Source organism: Pseudoliparis swirei, chromosome 13 (genome assembly GCF_029220125.1).
Source record: "Pseudoliparis swirei isolate HS2019 ecotype Mariana Trench chromosome 13, NWPU_hadal_v1, whole genome shotgun sequence".
Lineage (NCBI taxonomy): Eukaryota > Metazoa > Chordata > Actinopteri > Perciformes > Liparidae > Pseudoliparis > Pseudoliparis swirei.
Window position 1 is genome coordinate 14,112,117 of NC_079400.1, and position 24,888 is coordinate 14,137,004.

At 43.4% G+C, this 24,888-nt stretch overlaps 2 protein-coding genes across 3 annotated transcripts; one reads left to right on the plus strand and one right to left on the minus strand.

Annotated features, from left to right (window-relative positions):
• Positions 1-287: 287 nt before the first annotated feature.
• trub1 (TruB pseudouridine (psi) synthase family member 1) lies at positions 288-8,767 on the minus strand. Its single transcript, XM_056429694.1, has 8 exons — positions 8,589-8,767; positions 8,413-8,511; positions 7,826-7,881; positions 7,198-7,279; positions 7,047-7,119; positions 1,749-1,888; positions 1,574-1,630; positions 288-1,196 (listed from the first exon to the last, which is right to left on the minus strand). Exons 1-8 carry the CDS (start codon positions 8,734-8,736, stop codon positions 928-930), a joined length of 924 nt encoding a protein of 307 aa, XP_056285669.1. The 5' UTR covers positions 8,737-8,767; the 3' UTR covers positions 288-927.
• Positions 8,768-9,060: 293 nt separating this feature from the next.
• lrrc45 (leucine rich repeat containing 45) lies at positions 9,061-24,685 on the plus strand. 2 transcript variants are annotated; one of them, XM_056430281.1, is made up of 18 exons: positions 9,061-9,129; positions 12,308-12,603; positions 13,668-13,729; positions 13,823-13,893; positions 14,863-15,041; positions 15,421-15,554; positions 16,797-16,904; positions 17,412-17,470; positions 17,598-17,675; positions 18,626-18,761; positions 20,126-20,203; positions 20,285-20,396; positions 20,483-20,553; positions 20,671-20,763; positions 21,938-22,030; positions 22,413-22,586; positions 23,370-23,517; positions 23,673-24,685. In XM_056430281.1, the coding sequence occupies exons 2-18, from the start codon at positions 12,375-12,377 to the stop codon at positions 23,870-23,872; spliced, it is 2,025 nt and encodes a 674-aa protein (XP_056286256.1). In that variant the 5' UTR covers positions 9,061-9,129; positions 12,308-12,374; the 3' UTR covers positions 23,873-24,685. The 2 variants fall into 2 exon arrangements, with proteins under 2 accessions (XP_056286256.1, XP_056286255.1); XM_056430280.1 differs by having other exon boundaries at positions 15,421-15,549; positions 16,792-16,904.
• Positions 24,686-24,888: the final 203 nt, after the last annotated feature.

The window sequence follows — 24,888 nt, forward strand, 5'->3', positions numbered from 1 at the left end:
ATTGGTTGCAATATCCAGCCTCGCCTCTAGAGGCCGCCAAAGCCCTTTACACTTTGCCCACTTTTTGTGCAGATATAACTTATTTTGGTCTGCTTAAAGTACAGAAAAAAATCCCAAACAAGAAATTAAAGCAAAATATGAAACAACGTAGTTAGAAAATCTCTCAACGCACCGACCAATCCATCGGCGTGGCAACGGGCGGAAAAAGAAAAAACATAATTTCTTCGTCACTAGAAACCACTCGGTTTGATGAGAGTGATGTTAGAAATTAAAGTATTGAACAAAGAGCTGTTTCACCTAAATGTTTATTTAATCTGCGAAAGCAGGACAGATTCAAACCAGACATGCTATACAAACACACCATGATGCAAGTACGCCAATCTTTAAGAAACAGCTCTCCATTTGCACTGGAAGAACAGCACCAACAGCACGGCGCTCACAGAGGAGCCTCCAGGAGAACTGAGGAGTACCTTCCACCTGCTTTGGGAGAGTGTCGTCCAGCAGGGCTACAGAAGGTGGACCAGGAAGTTGATGTTATCACAATGCTCCTTTTCACATTGGTCTATATAGATTTACTATTATGTCACTGGATACATTGAGTTTGTGTCTCTGCTGATCTCAAAGATCCACCACCAGCAAAACCTCTTCTACCGAGGTGGGCATCATCCAGCGATCCTCTCCAACTGTACAATAGTTGTGGTTTTTACATTTGGTGGAGATGATTTTTAAATTGTGAAAAGTATATAGCTCTACGTTACAAGGAGGCCCCTGTTGACAGCATGACCTGAACATCATCTTCCAGCACGGTGTCGTGTATCCTCGCTGCTCCGTCCAGGTCCTTCCCTCTTCCGGCGATCTCGTCGCTGGGGGAGCCCGAGCGAGGCGAGTCGTGGCGAACCAGGAAACGGACAGCACCCCCCCAGCTCTTCACTCCTTGGTCCCGTCAGGAGGCCCCTCCGCTGGGCCCCTCTGCACTGGGGCCCCCTCTGCTGGGCCCCCGTCCGCTGGTTCCCCCTCCGCTGGTTCCCCCTCCGCTGGGCCCCCCTCCGCTGGGCCCCCCTGCTCCGGGCAGGGCTGCAGGGAGCGCAGCACGTGCTCCAGGGTCCACTGCTCCTCGTGCAGGGTGTGCTCCTCCAGGGTGAACTGGCCCTGCTTGGTGCGGCTCAGCTCCTTCACGTGGGCGCAGGACGACAGCGCTGCGGCACACAGGTGAACACGTTACCTGGTTCACGCTCATGCTGACCAATAGATTTACAGGACTTTTCCATGACCTAACACTTTGGGAAATCTTGGGATTTTTTTGTTGAAATATTAGTATTTAAACTAACAATTAGGATTCCAAAGCATACAGTAAATTAACATATGAAAACAACAAATTTACATGACTTTTCCAAAACTTTGGGGATTTTATTTTTATGAATGACTGTTCCAGGCCTGGAAATAACCATTAAAAAAATGCCATCACTTTTCCAGGTTTTCCATGACCGTACGAACCCTGCATTACTCTTTTGGGAGGGGGAGGGGCATTAACCGCTCCGTCTCTGCGAGGAAATGAACGTAAAAGTCTCCTCACCTTTTCCCAGGTCATCCACCAAGCTCCGGATGTAAAACCCGCCGCCACACTCGACGTCTGTTATAGAAACAAAAAACAAACAAATAAAAACCCATTTATCCTGTGAAATAGAAACAGCAGGAAGTGACGCACAGTTTCAAACAAGCAGCGACGTGGATGTGCAGTGCGCGCTCACCCAAGGTGAAGAGAGGAGGCGTGAACTCCTGCAGGGTCAGGTTGTACACAGTGACTGGTCTGGCGGGTTTGGCCTCGACCTTGTGACCTTTCATCAACATGACGGACAGGCGCTGGCCGTCCTTCTTTAGCGCAGAGTAGCTGAAATGACACAGAGGCAATAAATCACACCGCGGCTGAAGATGGCCGGCTTCTCTCGTGGGGACAGAACGTCTCAAACCCAGAGACGCTGAGACGCAGGAGCGTTTAACTTCAGGCTGTTAGCCAGAGGCAGGAGAGCATCTTCACAAGGGAAGTGGCAGTTGAGCCATGCAGGTCTGAAGCAGCTGCTCTCAAGCACTGGGCCTTAGAGCGCCATCTAGTGGGGGTCCACAGGGTTATATATACAGGACTGTCTCAGAAAATTAGAATATTGTGATAAAGTTCTTTATTTTCTGTAATGCAATTAAAAAACAAAAATTCATTCTAAATCTTCTCATTACAAATCAACTGAAATATTGCAAGCCCTTTTTTCTTTTAATATTGCTGATTAAATATATATACAGGACTGTCTCAGAAAATTAGAATATTGTGATAAGTTCTTTTTTTTTCTGTAATAATTAAAAAAAAAAAAAATGTCATGCATCTGGATTTTTTACAAAATAACTGAAAATATATTGCATTTTTTTTATTCTTTTAATATTGCTGATTATGGCTTGAAAAAAAAAAAAACTCAAAATCCTATCTAATATTTCCTCAGACCAAGTAAAAAAAAAGATTTATAACAGCTGAGTGTTTGTCAAGGCTCAGGAAACCCTTGCAGGTGTTTCGAGTTAATTAGACAATTCAAGTGATTTGTTTAATACCCTACTAGTATACTTTTTCATGATATTCTAATATTTAGATATAGGATATTTGAGTTTTCTTGGCTGTAAGCATAATCAGCAATAATTAAAGAATAAAAACTTTTTCTATTGTTCAGATGTAATGAATGAATCCAGATGCGTTGACATTTTTGTTTATTTAATTGCATTACAAAAACTTAGAACTTCATCACAATAATATAATATTCTGATATACTAAAGCTGTAAGCCATAATCAGCAATATTAAAAAGAAAAAGGCTTGCAATATTTCAGTTGATGTGTATAATATCCAGAATGTATGATTTGTTTTTTTGTTGCATTAATTGCATTACAAAAAATAAAGAACTTCATACAATTATTCTTATTTCTGAGTCATATATATATATATATATATACATTTATATACTAAATATAAATATATATTTATTTATATTAGGGCTGTGAAACGATTAAAATTTCTAATCGGGTTAATCACAGGTTTTTGTGGATTAATCATGATTAATCACATATTACCGATACTCTCGATATATTTTGTGAGAACATAGAGATTTATGACAAAAGACGAATATATACATTTATACATTCTTCTATACAATGGTGCTGCAACTCAGCAGTTATTTAGCAGTTTTCTTCCATATGGAACATTAATACATCTTCATCCTAAACAGAATGTTTAACCCTCCTGTTACCTTTCGGGTCAATTTGACCCCATTCAATGTTTAATGTCGGTGTTCTTTGGGGTCAATTTTACCCCAGGCTGTTTTTCACTGTGTCAAACATATAAGAAATATCAACTTTTTTATTTATTTAAAGGGCTATTTAGGTAGTCAACAAACAAACATAAAGTACCTCACACTTAAACTTGGGAAGCAATATTAATTCTAATAATTTTCTGGAGGTTTTAATTGCTGGGGTCAAATTGACCCGCTGAGGTAAAATATGTTAGTAAATGTAAAGGTAACAGGAGGGTTAAACAGAACATTTTCTCTTGTTTGTCAACCATTAACTCCACCATGATACAATCTAAAGGCCTCTAGTCTTCCTTTAGCAGCTGCTGAGGCAAACTGACTGTGTGGGTTTTCTTCATGAACTGGGCCGTGATGAAAGGAACGGCGGGGACACCGGGGACTGCTAACAGCTGAAACCTCACCGGCCCGGACACGGACAGGTGGACAGATTGACAAGTGACTTTTTTTTTGGGGTCCCGCGGCGGCTTGGAGAGTCTGTGGCGCGAGCGAGAGAGGATATCGATAATGTTAAACGCACGTTAAGAGACAGAAATGACATGCTGCTGTGGAGATACGATCAACAACAGACGTTTAGTTTAATAAAGAACAAAGACATGCTATAGAGAACATGTCAGGGGCGGGCCGATCTTTTTAATGTCATGCGATCTACCCACACTACGCCGCAATCGACTGGCAGGTCGCGGTCGACGTGTTGAGACCCTGATCTACAGGAAGTAAAAGTCGTAACAAGGTTTCCGTGGGTGAACCTGCGGAAGGATCATTACCGATGAGCGGCACGACCGTCTGCATGAGGCGAACGCGACATAGTTCAGATTGAAGTGGTGTATTGGAAGCTCATTTTGCAAGTGACTTTTTTTTTCCGACACACCAACAACACAGACGGATTGCAAGCTTTTTTATGTTAAAAATGCGTTTAAAAAAAACAACTAGTTAAACCTGTAATTGAATTAACGCGTTATTTTTCACAGCACTAATTTATATATAAATATATATTCATTTCTAAATATATATTTATATCAAAAAATGGATTTTGTATATATATATATACATATTTATATATATATACACAAAATCGGAATGATGGATGACTTTGTATCTAATGTTGACACATATTTCCTCCTCACTTTCAATACTCAAGTTACGCCAGATAATCATTTCCTGCAGGTTTAAACCCTTCTGGCTACACCCAATTTAGCACTGAACATGGTGTTGAGTGTTTCATAATTAGTGACGTGAACCTGTAAAAGAATAAGCGGATGTTTAATTGTTGCGTCAGGAAGCTCACGTTGCCTGAGAGGAAGTGGCTGGAGGGCTTCGCTGTCTTGCGATGCTAACGCTTCCAGTACGTGTGCTATAGGGAGACACATGGACGCTGTTGGAAACACCAATAAGGGTCACCGTTACCAGAATGACTCCCGTTAAAAACAATACTGAGGTGTGGAGTACTTTCTACTTGAATATCTTCAGCAGCGACTAGGAAGAGAGAGCTCAGAGTTCAGTCCCACTCGATTGTCCTCCGGTGGGTCACCACGTACCGGGCGTGGAAACAAAACCTGCAGCTGGTTAGAGTCTTCATTCAATGACGGAATAAAAACAGTCAAAACTAGAATGGGCACTCGGTAGAGTGCATACCTTCGCATATCACAAGATTGGGCATTGAATTATGAACATTTTGGCATTAGTTGCATGCCAATTGGACAAAATGTATCATGCTATGGTAAAAAAAAGAGTTTGACCTTTCCATGACCTTGACCTTTGACCCGATTGATCCCAAAATCTAATCAAATGGTCCCCGGATAATAACCAATCATCCCACCAAATTTCATGTGATTCAAGAAAATTTTGACCTGTTCATGACCTTTGTCCTTGACCTTTGTCCCGATCGATCCCAAATCTAGTCAACTGGTCCCCGGATAATAAACAATCATCCCACCAAATTTCATGCGATTCGGTTCAATACTTTTGAGTTCTGCGAAGATTTTGACCTGTTCATGACCTTTGACCCGATCGATCCCAAAATCTAATCAACTGGTCCCCGGATAATAAACAATCATCCCACCAAATTTCATGCGATTCGGTTAAATACTTTTGAGTTCTTTGAGAAGATTTTGACCTGTTCATGACTTTTGACCTTTGACCCGATCGATCCCAAAATCTAATCAAATGGTCCCCGGATAATAACCAATCATCCCACCAAATTTCATGTGATTCAAGAACATTTTGACCTGTTCATGACCTTTGACCTTGACCTTTGACCCGATCGATCCCAAAATCTAGTCAACTCCCCGGATAATAAACAATCATCCCACCAAATTTCGATTCGGTTCAATACTTTTGAGTTCTGCGAAAGATATTGGCCTGTTCATGACCTTTGACCTTTGACGTATGACCCGATCGATCCCAAAATCTAATCAACTGGTCCCGGATAATAAACAATCATCCCACCAAATTTCATGCGATTCGTTAAATACTTTTTAGATTTATTTATAAATAACATACAAATAAATAAATAAATAAATACAAAACATCAAACATAATCTTCCGGCATTTTCAATGCGATAGCACTAGAATGGGCACTGGTAGAGCGCATATCATCACAAGATTGGGCATTGAATTATGAACATTTTGGCATTAGTTGCATGCCATGGACAAAAATGTATGTGCTAAAAAACAAGAGTTTGACCTTTCCATAACCTTGACCTTGACCTTTGACCCGATTGATCCCAAAATCTAATCAAATGGTCCCCGGATAATAACCAATCATCCCACCAAATTTCATGCGATTCAAGAACATTTTGACCTGTTCATGACCCTTGACCTTGACCCGATCGATCCCAAAATCTAGTCAATCAACTGCTCCCCGGATAATAAACAATCATCCCACCAAATTTCATGGGGTTCGTTTCAATACTTTTTGAGTTCTGCGAAAGATTTTGGCCTGATCATGATCTTTGACCTTGACCCGATCGATCCCAAAATCGAATCAACTGGTCCCCGGATAATAATCATCCCAATCATCCAAATTTCATGCGGTTCAATACTTTTGAGTTCTGCGAAAGATTTTGACCTGTTCATGACCTTTGACCTGTGACCCGATCGATCCCAAATCTAATCAACTGGTCCCCGGATAATAAACAATCATCCCACCAAATTTCATGCGATTCGGTTCAATACTTTGAGTTCTGCGAAAGATTTTGACCTGTTCATGACCTTTGACCTTTGACCCGATCGATCCCAAAATCTAATCAACTGGTCCCGGGATAATAAATAATAAACAATCATCCCAAATTTCATGCGATTCGGTTCAATACTTTTGAGTTCCCTGTTCATGACCTTTGACCTTTGACCCGATCGATCCCAAAATCTAATCAACTGGTCCCCGGATAATAAACAATCATCCCACCAAATTTCATGCGATTCGGTTCAATACTTTTGAGTTTCTAAATAACAACACAAATAAAAATATAAATAAATAAATGGCGATCAAAACATAACCTTCCGGCATTTTCAATGCGAAGGTAACAACAGTTTGTTCTACTTTTCTAAACCTGTGAATCACTGCAGCCAAGAAAGCACCGAGAGCACACACACACACACATGTATGTCGACATGTCATACATGAGCACATATCAGGCTGATGGTGCTGTGATATGAGAAGGTAGCACACGGCACCGTGACGACATCATCAGAGCGGAGGCTTCACTTACAGAGGGGGAACCTGCATGATGTCACCAGTGAACGCCTTCAGCTTCTCCTCCATGTCCAGCCGGGTGACGTGTCCTGAGGGCGGAGGATGAAGACATGAATCTCAGAGCAGAGCGCTGAACGAGCTGTGACCTCTGTGACCTCTGTGCTTACCGAAGTCTTCCTCCAGGACCACTTTGCCGCTGGCGTCCAGGGTGTCTGTTGCTTTCCCCAGTTCCCCCACGGCCACGTATTTCTGGAAACCAGACGGCGCCAATCACCTCGTTATGACCGCTGATCTGAACTGTTAATACTGATACGGCTCACTTCAAAACACCTCCATACGACTATAACGGGAGCGGGTGTCATTGGGTCCTCAGAGAAATACTCCCAAAACAAAATATTAATTGAGCACATACCCGTTACAAATATAGGGGAAAAAAACCATAAATCTGATCGATGGTCGACAGCATTTGGCCACATGTGGTCAAAATCACGTCAGACGGCGTCTCTCGCTCGGCACCTTATGCTGCATTGTTACTTTAAGCATTATTATTTCTGGCATACGATGTTCGAGCGTTTGTAAATTAGGCAAGAAAGATTCTTAAGTTTGGACCTGGCGAAGCTTGTAAGTGGAGATAATTTTAAAGACAAGACATTCTCACCAGGTGCCACTGTGATATAGTGGATCCCAATGAAGTTGTCTCCTTTTGTTTCAGAAGAAGTCTTTGACAATTTAGAAAATAAAGCTCTTTTAGCTTCATTTGTTTTTTACTGGTTACACAAGTGCCATTGAACTCACCTTGGAACCAGCCAACATGGTGCTGAGCATCTTTGTGCCATTCCCAACACCAACCACTGAAAGAGATGGAGACAGCGTGAGCAAAGGCCTGCTCGCTCCCCCTAGAGGTGGCCACGTTCATTACACCAAACACAGGCCTAACATCAGGGGGCGGGGCTAACCATTCTTCTTTTCGTTATTTATTGATCGACCGCTTTATGGTTCATTTAGTAAGCATGTCAGCATGTAGTGAAAAAAGACCATGACAGAGCAAGGCTCCACATGAAGAGTTGCCAGGTTCCACATTAAGGGTTGCCAGGTTGAGAAACGACAACAGTTAACATACAACTTTTTAGTATAAAAAAATAAGGACAACAAGCAGCCAAACGTGCACCGGAAATAAAAACATGTGTTACATTGTTTATGTTACAGCCAGAAGACAACTGCACATCTGGAGAGTCTCTCGCTCTCTCTCTCTCGCTTTCTTACCCACTCTCACCACTCTCTCTCTATCGCTCTCTCTCACTCACTCTACCCCCACTGTCTCACTCTCTTTTACCCCCCCCCCCCCCTCACTCTTCCCCACTATCCCCGCCCCTCTCTTTTACCCAGCACCCCACTGGCAGAACTGTCCAGCGTCCCTCCGTGCCCCATCTTCAGGCTCTGCTTCTTCCTCTTTCGCGGGTTGGGGTTTTTCACACCAGCTTCTGCACAACAACATTTCACTGTTAGCTTCAACAGATGACACGAGACCCATTTCCTGATCCGACCCCTGTCGCATTACCCTTGAGCAACACTTCCTTCAGTGTATTTAACACGTCTGCAGATGTCGGTCCTTTTTTTTTATATATCGCAAACAATCCATTTAACGACTGTAGTTTAGACACAGAACTGACTATCGGAGCCGCGGTGTTGTGGATGTTCCCGGCCATGCTTGTTTCATTCTTCTTCGGCCAAATTCAAAGTTCCTTCTTCTTCTTCTTCTGCTAGTGTTCTGTCACCAACTGCGTCTGCGCGAACCGTTTCGCCGTCTGCTGGTTCAATATGTTCATAACTATTTGAGCTCGAAACCAAAATAACACATTGTTGATGTCATATGACACGATAATAAATAATCATATACAAACCGTTAATTATTTTCACTGGTTAAAGTAAATTAAGAACTATTTTTGTTCGAGAAAATGGCTCACGTTTTTGGAACTGCGTTGACCATGATGCTTTGCGCCGACGTACACTTCCTGGTTACTTTGTCGCTGGGCTTCCTTTGCCTGTCAGCCGGGGCTGTCTACACCAACAAGAACCACCGTGGGCCACTGAGCTCTGAGGTAGGTTCTGTCTGAAGATATCATCGTTTTTATTTCAGGAAAAGTTCCGAAATTTCGTCGGTTAGCCGTTTGACGGCCCTGCGCGAGACTTCAACGCGCGTGAAGATACTCGGCAACAAGAGGCGAGACTCATTCAAAATGTGGCAAATCACAATCTAGTTAGCTTATCGCCAAGACGCACATCATGAAAATAATAATAACCTTACACACTTCTAAACTAATAGAAGCCGTGTTCTGATTCGGCTCACGTACTGTTCCAGGCAGCATTTATTTAATAGTTTTTCCTTTTCTTTTCTTTTCTTCCGCGCTAAGTAGCTAACATAACTAAGCTAAGGTAAAGTTCAAATGTCTCATTATATAATCTTGTTTTTAGTTTTAATGTTGCCGAAGAAGTGGTTGTTGTGGTGTCCTCGTGGAGGACAGAGCAGCTCCTTTCAGCTGCAGCAAATTTATATGTTTGTAATTTGCCAGATTTTTCCAATTGACGCCAACTGATGCTAGTGAAAGGGTGTGTGCACATCTATCAATTATTATAATTTTCTTTTTATTGTGTTTTTTACTGCACCATCTTTTACAGTGTCTTGTACTCTGCTCTTTTAACTGTTGACATGTTTTGGCCCCTGTTATTTCCAATTTGTTTTAATTGACTATTGTACTGCACTGTGTGACGCTTTGTGCAATATAAATAAACTTTACTTACTTACTAACCCGTCACCGTAACTGGGACACAGTCAGATCAGTCTTTACATGATCAAGCATCCTTGATCCTTGCATTGCATTCTTAATCAGAACCGGTCCTGTTGAACCCAGATATCAGGAAGCACCGTCTCTGCTACACACACGCCTTTCATGCAACGTGGCCTACTAAAGGGAGCCGAGTACTGACCTTTGACCCCTGGTCCTTCTGCAGTGCTCCTGCATCCACTTCCACTAAGGAGCGGCTCGTAGATCTCTGTTCGTGGTTGAAACACAAGTCTATCACAGAGATCCCCTGAAGTTCAGTTTTATTGTTGACAGGACCATTTGAATGGTATCATCAGTCTCCTGAAATATCTATTTGCATTTATATAACCACATTTATAATAAACGCTGTGTTAATAATAGGGCTACGACTACTAATTCATTCCTTATTATTAAATTAACTGTTGATTTAACAAATTCACCTATAAACCGTTGGTCTGGTTGAGGTCATTAAATGTCTTGTTAAACCCAAAGATATACAACCACATCAATTTTAAAAAGCCCCAGATCCTCATAATTCTCAAGCTGGCATTCTTTGCATGGCTGAAAATTAGAGATGCACCGATCAGGTTTTTGGTGCCGATCACCGAAATCAGTATCTGCCGATCCGATAATACCGATCACGGTGTCGATTGAAGCATTCTATTTATTGTGTAGCATTATTGCCTAGGTCTATGAGGAAATACATATATAAAGCAACTCAAACATTAAAGAAATTACAGATTTCTTTAAACATTTAGGACTTTTACTTTGAAAAATGTCCGAATTGATACATTAAAATTGTTTGATTGCTATTGTAGGGGATTTCAGATATGTATGGAACATATCTGCATCATTCATTTCCTGGAACTCTTGGGGAAATCTATTTACAGGACTTTTCTTAACATACAAAAGTCAGACTTATTTTTATAAACTCTTCCTTGGTACAGTAAAAATGTTTTAATGTTAGCATAATTTAAGCTAAATCTCAGAAACGATCTATAAAGATACAAAATAAGTTAATTGTTTACTTTTATATGTTAGTGTATGATTGGTCGACATCTTATTTTGAAAAACGGATGTTTCACGTGGTTCTTAACCGCTAACTTTGCAAAACCGGATGTTGTCACTTAAATCCTTCCGCTAACTTTTTCAAAACCCTCGCGCGCTCCCGTTCGAATGCGTTTACTGTCAACATCAGTCTATAGGGGCAGACATGTGAGCAGGGGCGGCCCTAGCACATTTGGCGCCCTAGGCGAGCTTCACTCGTGGCCCCCCCCCCCCCCCACCAAAAAAAAAGAAGAAAGATTTTGCACGGAAACGGAATTTCAACTTTCAAACGCTATTTTGCCCTGCAAGACTGAATTTCTTTCAAATAAACAGAACAACGATCGCAACAATGAACAAACATTAAATAAAGAACAAAATCCCTGAGAAAATGTCACGTCTGTGCTGAACTACGCTCCGGCTACGCCCCCCTGATCAACGGTGCACATTCACTCCCTCGTCGTGCCCAAAATAATGTGACCGCCTACGGCTGCCTGTAATCCAGCTAGATCTATAGCTCAGCATGATGAGTGTTTGACTGGACACCCGGAGATGCGTGATCGATTCCAAGACAAGACAGCTTTTTTTCATCACTTTTTTTTTTTACATTGAATTTACATGACGTGGTCTACACTTCACGTAGGGACACACAATGCATGAATATGTTCACAGACTCAAAGCGCCACCTACTGGCTCAACTGGACTTTGTCGAATCTTCCCCAAACTTCTCGTGCTCGTTACAAGTCACGGCCCGAGTCAAGTCCGACCGGCGTGCCTGCGTCCTCGGTCCTCGCTCATCTGCGCCGGTCGGGGGCGCCGGCGTCTCCCCGACCGGCGCAGATGAGCGAGGACCCGTTCGACGCTGCTTGCAGCTTTAATGTTTTTTTTGTTTTCTGTTCTGTTAATGGCTGGCATTGCCGTCAAAATATTGGTTGGAGATATAGATGGGGGCGCAAAAAAAAACTGCCCAACATTTTTTTGCGCCCCCCTCTGAATGGCGCCCTAGGCGGCCGCCTATACCGCCTGTAGGAAAAACCGCCCCTGCATGTGAGAGTCGGCTGAGTTGACCCAGAGATTCAACTCTGGGGACAGGGACGCCGCTCGGTGCGTGAGGATCCCCTCGTGGTCCTCTGCACTCTGCGGCCCTCGCCGGGCGCATCGTCTCCGTTACGGTGCGCGGCGATTGAAAGGTCTCTGATAGTTCTCGCAGATGTTACGTCATCTGATCGGCCGTTTTGAGAACGCCGATCAAAACCGATAATGGGAATATCGGCCGATATGGATCGGCGCCGATCAGATCGGTGCATCCCTACTGAAAATATTAATAAATATAATGAGAATAGCACATTTGCGGTCCATCAATAAATCCTCCAACCATTCCCATCTGCATATTGACCCTTTTGTTCTCCAGTCAACGCGGCAAGTCCCAGAGGAAAGAAGGACCGCGCTGTGCTTCTCTGATGCCAAGGTGACTCAGGATGGAGGACTTCAGGCGGACGTACCTGCGCCTGTGTAAGGAGGGGGGGGCGGAGCCTCAGGAGAGTGTCGTGGCTCAGCTCCAGGAGAACAGGGCCGGCCCGGCCTCCAGACTGGACCTGAGTGGACAGAATCTGTCTGCTGATACCTGCTCTGTGCTGGCCAGGGCCTTCCAAAAGGACACCGTCTTCACGGAGGTGTTGCTCAGTGACTGCATGCTCAGCGAGGAAGGTGTGTAGTAGATCGGAACAGCCTCCATACGACCTGTTGTGTTGTAAATTGCTCAGTAGGTCTCAATTAGCATGCAAATACATGCTTGATCAGGGTCGGAAATACACAAGGGCAAAGGGCAAAACTGCCCCTATGAAATATAATGTTGCCCCTGATATCACTCGGAGAGGTGCAACAAATGCCCCATAATTTATATAATTTACAAGCATTTTTTGTTCTTTGTTGTGTGAGTCCCATCTGTACTTCCTGTACTAGGTATGTACACACAAAAATCAATAAATATAATTTTTTATGATAAAAATAAAGAAGATTTAATTGTTAATAGTTGTTTAAAAAATGTTTTCAAACAATAAATAACCACAAAGAAATAAGAATAAATTAGAATATGATTGTCTGATTTATGCTTGAATCTGTAGACTACTGCCTAATAGTCTTATTATTGCCTAATAATCTTATTGCCATTTTTATGACAATTGCTATTCTCCTGTAAGCCTAAATAAATATTTTTATTATTTTTGAACAAAGGTTACATATTATTTCACAAGTTTCAAAAAGTGCCTCCAATTTATTTTTAAATGCTCGTGGATTTCAGTCAGTGGGGGCAAATATTGCCCCCTAAAAAATATGTTAATGTCCTCCCCTGTGCTTAATGCATCTTTAGATTTTTCCATATGCATATGGTAGTAGAATCCCCAATTAATTAATTGATAAGTCATAGTCCATTGGCTCCTACTGAAGACGGAACTCTTTAAATTATAACGTTTTTTTAAAGCCTCAGTTATATTTCTGTAGTTTTAACAAACACTACTCAAACGGGAGGCAACAATCCTTTTGCTGGGGACTATATTCCGCGGCGGATTTATCCACAAAACTGTAGGTGCACGACGGATTGAGTCAGAATAATATTCAATGTGTTCGTGGTAATGAAGGAACACGTCACCCAGGGCAACAGCGAGGCTCATTGATGTGTTTTTGGGGCAGTGGAGCTCTGTGACTGACGGGGTAATCCCCGTTGCTCTGGTGGCGTCGTGTAAAGCGGCGTTTACTTTGTGTCTGACTCTCAGGAGCCAAAGTGCTGCTGAGTGGACTGTTTGGCAACACCACCGTGAAAGTCCTGGATCTGAAGGTAACACCCGCAAGACTAGGCCGTCTGTTGTCTTCGACCCGGACGGTTTAATCTCATGAGAATAGGTGGTTGATGCATAAACACTGTTTCCAGGGGAACAACCTGCGGTCGACGGGGGCCGAGGTGTTGGGAAAGCTGTTGGCACGAAACAAGACTCTGCGGAGGTGAGAACAACGCTCTTCATTCAGAGCGCGATGTCGGCTGAAGGCTGCTGTGGGGTTATTTCACTGTGTTTCATAGAATATCAAATGATAGGATTTCGTTAAAAAATATTCCTAATTCGAGGTCCACCTCAGAGCTGTTGGCAGTGCTTTCATTCACGCATTGGTGTGCTGGGTTGTCATCACATCACCTCAGGATGGAGCATCTCCAAAGCCGGAGATTAAACTACGTCCAAGGTCAAGAAAGAACGTTCAGAACGTAACGAATGAAGTAAAAATTACAGATGTTTTCTTTTTGAATGATTTACTCATATTTCTTTTGGAAGATATTTGATCAAATGAAAAAAGAAAATAATACTAATTATTGTAATTATTATAATAATTATTATTATTATTATTCAGATTCAGATTCAACTTTATTGTCATTTCACCGAGCAAAGGCACTGGTGCAACGAAATGTAGATTTACATCTGACCAGAGAGTGCAAAGAAGCAGTATACCAAAAATAAAAAATGCAGTGCAGATATGGTCAACAGTGGAAATATACAAATATATATAAAGAGCATGTACAAATAGCATGTGCAATAATTAATAATAATAATAATAATTAATATTACTACCATTCGCAGTGGATCTACTTCAGCCAATCACATTTTAAGACGTGATCTGAAGTAACTTTTGGTGGAGTTTTCTGTTGAAGCCGTTGGCCATGTGCTTCAGAGACACCATGTCTTTTCATATAATATACTATCAAGCCATTATGAATTATGCTTAAAAACTCAAGAATGTCCGTTCTGCTTGTCACCAGTCCTAACATAACCATGTCTGGCCTTTGTTCAAGTAATACATGCGTTTGATGTCTTTTAATCAAAGTGGACTACAACAGAACCCTCTTCCTAGAAAGGCTTGTCGAACACACACACACACACACACACACGCACACTGCCTTCAACACACACTCGCTGTCTGCAGGCTGGTGCTGGAGTGGAACGCTCTGGGCGTGTGGGACGAAGCCTTCTCGCTCTTCTGTGAGGGTTTGTCCTCCAACGGCGCGCTGATGCACCTGGACCTGCGCAACAATCAGATCAACCACCATGGAGCGGCCGAGCTCGCTCTGGCACTCAAACGCAACACGGCGGTTCAGGCGCTGGGTGAGTCACGTGACCCCTCCCACTCGGTACGGGTCTATTGAACGTGTCTTAATTGACAGTGGCCCTACGCCCCGAGTGGTGGGAGGTCCAACAAAAACAAAATGACTCCTACACCAAGTTCCCGCTTGAAGTTTTTCTTCTCTTTTCTTTGTCACTTATGTTTCACTGTCAAATCATACTTAGTTATAGATATGATAGTACGGGGCATCATCTGTGATTGTTTCTGCATGCGATCAAACGGGTCATTAGTTGCCTCTAGTTCAGATGTTCTTTTATAAAAAATAAAAAAAGCATCGTTTGGATCGTATTCTGGTTTAGATTCACGGGTCAGATGGATCCCGTGTGTGTTCTGGACTGACCTGGCGGGCTGTGTTTACAGACCTCAGGTGGAACAACATCGGCCTGTTGGGCGGCCGGACTCTGCTGGATGCTCTGCAGAAGAACAGCAGCATCATGCAGCTGGAGATGGCCGGGAACAACATCCCCAGTGACACACTCAAAGCTCTTGGTAAGGTGTGTATGTGTGTATTTAAAAAAACAATCCCCAACGTTTTGGAAAAGTCATGTGTTATATTCATATGTTCATTTACGCTGAGTTATAAATGATTAATATGCTTCTAAAAGAATGATAATAAGCAGCCATACTCTCTTTCATACTCGCTCATTTTTCGCGCCGCAAGTGAACGCACCGTAACTGAAAACACATAAATGTTTTATTCTTTTAATCAAACTATTGTTTCTCATTCATTTGTGTCATTTTAGGTTATTTACTGTATGCTTTGGATTTCTCATTGTTTGTTTGAATACAAAATGTTCTCAATTTTTCATGTATGCGCCGAGATTTAAAAACATTTTTGGTCATGGAAATTTGGTTTAAAGTCCTAGAGACCATTGGTCACCATGTGGATGAACCCTGTTCATTGGTCATGTGGATGAACCTGTTCATTGGTCATGTGGATGAACCTGTTCATTGGTCATGTGGATGAACCTGTTCACTGGATGAACCCTGTTCATTGGTCATGTGGATGAACCCTGTTCATTGGTCATGTGGATGAACCTGTTCATTGGTCATGTGGATGAACCTGTTCATTGGTCATGTGGATGAACCCTGTTCATTGGTCATGTGGATGAACCTGTTCATTGGTCATGTGGATGAACCCTGTTCATTGGTCATGTGGATGAACCTGTTCATTGGTCATGTGGATGAACCTGTTCACTGGTCATGTGGATGAACCTGTTCACTGGTCATGTGGATGAACCTGTTCATTGGTCATGTGGATGAACCTGTTCATTGGTCATGTGGATGAACCCTGTTCATTGGTCATGTGGATGAACCTGTTAATTGGTCATTTGGATGAACCCTGTTCATTGGTCATGTGGATGAACCCTGTTCATTGGTCATGTGGATGAACCTGTTCATTGGTCATGTGGATGAACCCTGTTCATTGGTCATGTGGATGAACCCTGTTCATTGGTCATGTGGATGAAACTGTTAATTGGTCATTTGGATGAAATCTGTTCATTGGTCATGTGGATGAACCCTGTTCATTGGTCATGTGGATGAACCCTGTGCATAGTTACTGTGTTTGTTTTCTGCTCTGCAGTAGAACTCACACCTCAATACGTGCCCTCTGTGCTGGTTAATGTAACGCTCTGTTTTCCATTTGAAAGTGTCTACACCATCCTGATGTGTGCTGACTGGATGTGGGTCAGACGTTACCCCGTGGTAACCTGTTCTCTGCCCTTTCAGAGCAGACCACGGGGCACAACTCCGACCGGCAGTCCACCCTGAGAGGCAGCCGCAGCAGGACCCTGGTCCTCAGCAAGGAGATCCAGAACCTGAAGGAGGAGAAGGGCAGACAGGTAATCCTCACACTGGGGAACGACACACTTCTGAGGCAGAACAAGACACTGGAAGGTTGTTTGAAGGCTTTATACGAATCACAGAAAGACAGCCGTGAGAATCCAATAGATACAGAGGTGTGTAGGCCTCCTCTTTGCTCCAGATGAAAATATCTGAAACAGCGATTTAGATGTGTTCAGACATGGTCCTCCCAGGGAGAATTAATCTGACTTTGAGGATCCCTTAAGTCACCACATGAATGACATTTAAGATTTTAGGTGAAATATCTCGACAATAAAGGGCAGGGATTGCCATAAATTTGGTACGGATGTTCGTGGTCCCAAGAAGATTAATCCAAACTACTTTGAGGAACCCGCATGTTTTCAGTTTATCCATCACACGTTCATGGTCACCGGATGATAAACCCTCTGACTGATGATCACATCTCATCAAACGGCAGCTCTAAGTGTGACCGATTGAGGATGAAGTATGTGATGGAAGCTGTGGTTGTTCCTCCTCTCTTTTAGTTCCTCAGCCTGATGGAAACCATCGACCGGCAAAGGGAGGAGATGGGACGCTCCAACGGGTGAGTGGGGGCGTGGCGGTGTTCATCCATTGTCTTTTGTTAATGCACATAACAATGTCTTTGCACCGCACTCAAATATTCCCATTGTGCCGCCGTGACCTCGTTACCTCTTCCCCCGTCCGACCAGGTCCACCTCCAGTCAGATAGGACAACTCCAGGAAGCTCTGAATGAGAGGAAGTCCGCTGTCAACTCGCTCACCGCCAAGTAGGCTTTTCTTTTTCCTTTGTTCGATATTCCCAGCTCTGAAGAACAGCTCAGTCTGTTGTGTGAAATACAAGATGTTTCATTTCAGTGTATGGTTATGTGAACTATGAACTGTGAAGGCCTCCAGTAAGAACTACAGCCTCCTGAAGCCACGTGTTTAACCAGGCAGCAGCTGTTATGAGTCACAAGAGGTTCTATTCAATTCAGTTTATTTTGTATAGCCCATTCTCACAAATTACAAATTTGCCTCAGAGGGCTTTACAATCTGTACACATACGACATCCCTGACCTTTGACCTCACATCGGATCAGGAACAACTCCCAAACAACCTTTCACAGGGAAAAAAGGGAAGAACCCTTCAGGAGAGCAACAGAGGAGGATCCCTCTCCCCGGTTCTCTGCTCATTCGTTATGATGATTATGCAATGAGCTCCTAATCCAGTATATATACCCCACAAAACAATTAGCGGTGACTGGATGATGAGTTATTGAGTGCTGTCTGTCTTTCTTAATAATACTTATGGATCCAACATTTTTTAATGGCCTCGATGTACGCTAATAAAAATTTAAAAAAGGAGACAATCAGACTCGATGTTACTCTGAAGGATATAATCACGTTCATATAAATGACTGACGACACACTGTAAGAATATTCATTTATAGAGAAATGTCTGAAACAACTTTATATGCGATAAAGCACCTTCTTTTTTTTTAAATACAGATTTAAAATATTTACTATCAGCGCAAAATCTGATTCCATTTCAATGTTGTGTTCAATCACTTGCCTCAATGTCAAGGGCACAATGTCTCAATGTTTCCGATGCAGCTTATGAATGAGTAACGACCCCCCTGTTGGGGAGGTTCTAGTCCAGTGAAGATGAAGTAATGCGGCACAAATGCAGGAGTCCATGTTCATCTTCTCCTGCTCAACACGGCGTGACGTTGTGCCAGACTACAGATGATGGAGGCGGCGCTCGCGCTCTCCGAGCAGAAGAGCCACGACGTGGGAGAGCTGCTGACGCGAGTGAAGGTGGAGAAAGAGGAACAGAGGGAGCGACAGAGCAGGGAGAGGAGAAAAGAGCAAGAGGTAGGGCCGGGTGGGAGGAGAGAAAACGCTGCACCTCCATCCTCTAGAGCAGGGGAGCTCAATCCGTCGATCGCGATCTACCGGTCGATTGCGGCGTAGTATTGGTAGATCGCATGACATTAAAAAAAATTGGCCCGCCCCCCCTGAAATCTCCGCCCGCCACCCTGTAATTTTCTCAATAGCGTCAGATTACAGCAGGAGTAATGTAAGGTCCCTTTTCTTAAAGAACACGTCTTTGTTCTTTTATTAAACAAACTAAACAGCCGCCATTTCTGTCTCTACGTGTCGCGTTAACACTTCTCGGCTCTGCGTCTCCCCCTAGGTAGATCTTTTGGACTTGGTCATTTTATAAGTAGCTCGCATGCTGAAAAAGTGTGAGCACCCCTGCTCTAGAGTGTGACGGGGTCCAGGAAACAAGATTCAAACACATTGTTCACACGCCGTCATGAGAGTTCACGTAGTGAGGATCATGTGTGTGAATATAGGTCACATGGTCATCAGAGGAGACACATAGGGACACGCCCACTCATGATGATGGCCAATATTCGCTGTACATCACAGGTGTCAAACAACTTAAAAGACATATGATCACCTTTTCTTAAAGAAATGTAAGAAACATATCCTGTGCTTTTATTTTGAAGGTTTCAAATTAAATGGATTTGTGTTATAATATTAGAGAACATTTCTTATGTACAATATTTTTACACCCCAATAAACAATAATCAAATTCAAAGAGTTATTTAACACTATGTTGGGGAGTAGTTTATACGTTTACATGTTTCAGTCACGACCCTTTGAGGGCGGCCATGATGCTGATGTGTCTCACGGTGAAAATGAGTTTGACAGCCCTGCTTTACATCATAACTCAGCTGTTTATTAAGAGTCATATTTATCCTTCATGGTTTCCTCTATATATTCCAATGTTACAGCACAAGGAATAATCCGTCATGATGTAACCCGTGATGTGACATGTCTGATCTGTTTGGGAAACACAGGAGGATGGAATAAGACTGCTAGATGTTTGTGTTGATACCTTTTTGATATTTATGGTAAAATATTTAATTGATTTGAACTCTTCTTAGTAAATAATAAGCAAAACTAGAGATGGCAATTTACCAACAACCCGGAAACATCCATGTGAAAAACAGCATCATGTGTCCCCTCTAAGAGGAAACTGGCAGGAGATTGGATGAAAGGTCAGTGAGGGAGTATCGGTGACATCTCATTCTGAAAAACAAAGGATGGAAATAATGTTTCAATACGTCCTTTTCTCAAAATGTCATTGATTTAATATCTGTAATTAATTGAATGTGTTAGTTGTTCACGTATAGACTTGACATCCAGGATGTGTGTGTGTCCTGTAGGACGGGGCGCTGAGAGAAGGTAAGCTCCTCCGAGAGATCCAAAACCTGACGGGAACCAACGGCCAGCTCACGAACAAAGTCAGTCTGGCACTCATCATTGTTGATACACACACACACACACACAGGTTGACGTGAGCCTCACTGCTGTATGTGTTTAAGGTGGAGGAGATGGAGCGCAGGTGTAAGTCTCAGCAGCAGCAGATCTTTGAGCTGAAGCAGGAGCTGACCAACAGCACGGCGGAGCTCAAGCTGCAACTAGCGCAGGCAGAAGGTAACACACACACACACACACACACACACACACAGAGAACACACAAAGTCTTTTCCTCCATGAAACCCAACGTCACCCTCTAACAGACCGTCTGGAGATGGAGAAGCGGAGGTCTAAGCAAGCTCTGCAAGACATGGACAGTCTCCGCCAGAAGGAGGTGACCTTTTATACTTATACTCCATATATTCATGTTTATTGTTTATTTCTATTGGTTTAGGAATCACGAACACTACATTTAGACAAAAGAAGATAACATGTTGATGTTTCTCTCCAGGTGGAGCATGTGAATCGACATCTAGAAGAGAGCGAGAGGGCTCTGCAGGAGCGCGTCTTCAAACTGGAGGGCCAGCGGATACAACTGGAGGAGGTCAGAGTCGAGAGTCGAAAAGACAGAAACACCTATAAAGGTTCAGATACTGGGCAGATGATGGAAATCAGTCTCCGGATGCGGTGAATTAAGTTGAACAATATTTAATGGCAAGAAGTTAACAAACAATCAAGGCTCGCGATCGCGGGTCCGTCTGACCTGATACCCCACAGGCTCCTCCCCCTGCAAACACCGGAGAACAGTTTCTCCGTGACTCAGGGACCGGACGAGAGCCCGGACCCTCACCTGTACAGACTCTTATATTAGTCGCCAACAGCCAATCCCTGTCCTCACAGGTTAGTTCTTTCATATTCAGATCGGCAAGGCATTCCGGTTGGCTGAGCTAATACATCAACAACACGGAGAGGTCAAACGACACGACGCTGCGACGAGGCGTCACTTCCGGTCAGATGACTAAACAGTTCCTTCACAATAAAAGTCTAGTAGATTACCTTCTGGATTAAAGTAATGTCACGGGCTTCAACCGGCTTCGACATTTCTGAAATACTAACTAACATTCATCCTCATGCGACATACATCTTGCCATTTACATTTAACATTTGCATAGAGAAAACAGTCTTTCCCTTATGCTTCATAATACATTCATAATCATATTCTCCCTAATATTTCCTATTGTAATATCTTTCTATATGTATTAATTTAAAGCATAAGACTACAGAATCAAAATAAACTATTACAACTTAACAGTCTAAAAGACAGAAACACCCAATAACTGCTCATGAGATTACATTTATGAGCCAAAAGCCAGTTCTTTATGAGTTCTTGTTTACATGAAGCGGTCATGATATTGCGGCGGCGAATCGAGCACCGCCAAGAGCAGCGGGACGACTTAAATAGACACAGACGGAGGTCGGAGGACGAGGTCGTCCCTCTGGGTGAAGCGATGCTTTGTTTGATGGGGCTGCAGAGATGCTCGTCTGCTGCTCTTCATGTGACAGAGACGTGCTCACCATGAGCACCGCTGTCAACGGGAAGGAAAAGATACAGTGGAGTCTTTATTCTCCTTATTATTTTTATGACCCTAAACTATGAAAGAGAGCCGTATCAGAGGAGCCCAGGGTGAAGTGAGCATCCTCCCACTGCTGTGAGCCGGCAGCACGGCCCTGTGCTCTGGTTCCTGCTGCTCACGCCATCTGTCCACTGTCTGCCACAGGAGCTGAGTAAAGCGAGAGCGGCGTGTGTGACGGAGCGGGCCCAGGCGGAGGAGGAGCTGGCGAGGGTGCGAGCTCAAGTGCGCCTGGAGGAGGTGGGTTTCACTAACCGGGCCCCCCGATGGATGCGCTGCAGTGTCGAAGGCTTTTCACGACGCCCTAATAGTCCTTTTTGAACCCCTTACTCGTATATTACATGTTACATATAGATGAATTTTGTCCAAATTAAACTTAGTATTGAGGTTTGAGACCCAGTCCTTGTGATGACTAGATAGAAATCCTACTGAGACCTCCTAAGGCCGTGATGTAAGACTTCTGAAAGTTAATGAGGTATCACATTGCCTTACGACAGGCTTTTCTCCCCCTCCCCCACGTTGGATGTTTTCAATAACTCGAGGACTTCCAGAGAGTGGCTTAAAGTCCACGGCTCTGTTTCCCCGTCATCCTCACTTCCACCGTTGTGCTTCCTCCGAGCAGCAGGAGCAGGTGTCGTCCCTGGAGGAGAAGCTGCGCTCCGTGCGCTCCCTCCAGCAGGAGGTGCAGCTCCACTGCTCCCAGCAGAAGCAGAGCATCTCTGAGCTGCAGGCCAAGAACAGCCAGCAGAGCGTGGAGGCCAACGGACTGCGGCGCCGGACGGAGGAGCTGCAGCAGGTCAGCGCCTCTTCAGGCTCACCGGGTGGAGGCCTCCTTGTATTCCACACGGGACTCCTTCACACCAAAGACTCTCCTTTTGAACGTTGTGCTGTTGTTATGAATGATGTGCAGATCAGTCTGATGTGTGCATTAACCTCGTCATGTCCTTACACCTCTTGTCCTCTGGGGTCAAAAAGGACCCCGCCTCGTTTGACTGTTGTTGAAGCAGATAATCTAAATGTTCAACACATCCTGTTACACACCTTTAGTCTTCAGGCCGACATTTTCCCCATCTTTTTGGAATTTAGGGCCTATTGGCCCTGTTTTTTTAATTGGAAATGAAACAATTCTTTTATTTTGATTATTTTATTTAGACTATTTGACTTTACAGATGTCAAAGTTTAGTGAGGATTCTGTTTTTTAATCATTCCATTTTTTACGTGTCTGTGCATGTGTGTACAATATAGATTTATATATATATATATATACACAGGTAAGAGGGAATTACTGTAGTTTGGATTTTGGGGTGAACTATCACTTTATCACTTTAAGCCGACTGATTGTACTTTCTCGCTGTGGGAGTTGTTGTTCCCTCCTTTAGTTCTGATGTCCAGAGGCGTGCACTTTTATCAAAGTGAGATATTCTCTCACACAGCTGTTCATTGTGTGTAATGCCGAGTCATCGGAGGGAGTTCCACGTCCATCTTTAAGAGAGGGAGCTGTCAGCGCGCTCACGTTGTCTATGAGAAGATGAACGGGACTTTTATTTGCAGGCCGAACACGATTGTGATGTTGTTGCAGGAGCTGTCGGGGAAGGACCAGGAGAAGGTGGCGGAGGTGAGCCGGATGAGGGTGGAGCTGCAGGAGCAGATTGGACATCTACAGGCCGAGAGAACGGCACAGGGGGGGCTCAAGGAGAAGATCAGTGCTCTGGAGAGAGAGATGAAAGGTGTTCTTAACACAAACTCTTCTTTTGTTTTCCTCGTGCAAACACATTACATCTTCGTTTAGGTCATTTACTCCAGTTCAAATATGAACTATTTTCATAAATATGAACTATTTTCCTCTCCTGCCTTCTCTACCCTTCTCCCCGCTGCGCTGCAGCGCTCAGCAGTAACCACAGAGAGCTGCTGCTCGACAAAGAGAGCGAGATGTCGTCCATGCTGGAGAAGCTGCGGCTGAAAGAGGCCGAGATCCAGAGGATGAGGGAGGACGAAGCCCACCGAGCCAGCTACCTGCAGAGCGCCATCCTCACCTACGTGCAGGGCTCGCCTCTGGGACACTACGGCAGCCCCAAGAAATAACAGCTGCCGCCGCAGAGGACCGTCTATAGAATACAAGGACAACATCGTGATTGGCTGGGAGTGAAAGGGCAAATACCAAAAAAGCCATTAATTGTCCCCAGAGGATGAATATTAACTGAGATGTACTTTAATGCCTTTTAAAAAAATCTTTAGATGCATTTTGAACGTTAATGCTCTTGCAGGGACGCACGCCCCTTGTACATTACACTCTGACATTCCACTGACTAATGGACACGTCAGCCTCTAGGAGCAGCTAGCGGTCTAGGAGGCTTGTTTTTTACTTTGCCTTTTTTTGGCTGGTTTTGTTTTTTAAAGAAACGTCTGTTTAAAAAAAAAAAAATCTTATACTTGTCGGGAATGTAATAACATGATGGTCTCAAGATTCTCCTCAACACAGTACTCTAAACAACGAGAACAAAAGGGATATAAACACAACCAGGGAACTTAGTTCTCACACTGTCAAATGGCAAGATGTATGATCTGAGACTAAAGTGCTGTTGAAGGGGCATGTGCCCCCCCATCTCTGTCTTCCCTCTGTACATCAGCATTGCCAAAGGCTTCCCCTCTCTGTCTTCAGCTCTTTCTGCTGGTTGATTCACAAAATGTTGTCTTCTGTTTTTATGAATAATTATATGACGAAAGTCCTACATAAACTCTGGACGCCGTCTTTTACAATGCAAATCACTGTGTTATGAATTGATATGGTCTCAGATATCTGAGGGATGCTTTGTGTATTTTAAAAATATTTTGTTGAGTTTTCTTTTTAATATATCAGTGCTTATGCTTATTTCTAAAATAAATATTGTGATATTTTGTGTGTGGATAATATGGCAGTTGATCGGGGTTAGTCTATTAGTTACAGTATTCAGTGTGTTGGTGGAGTGGGGAGGTATGAGGTCACTGGTTCAGCCAAAGAGCCTTCACTGTCAAGATGGTCCCTGTGGAGGAAACCTCACCACCGTGCTGACCCTGGTCCATCCAGACCCTAGATGTTATGATTTGTCTTCGACCCCAAT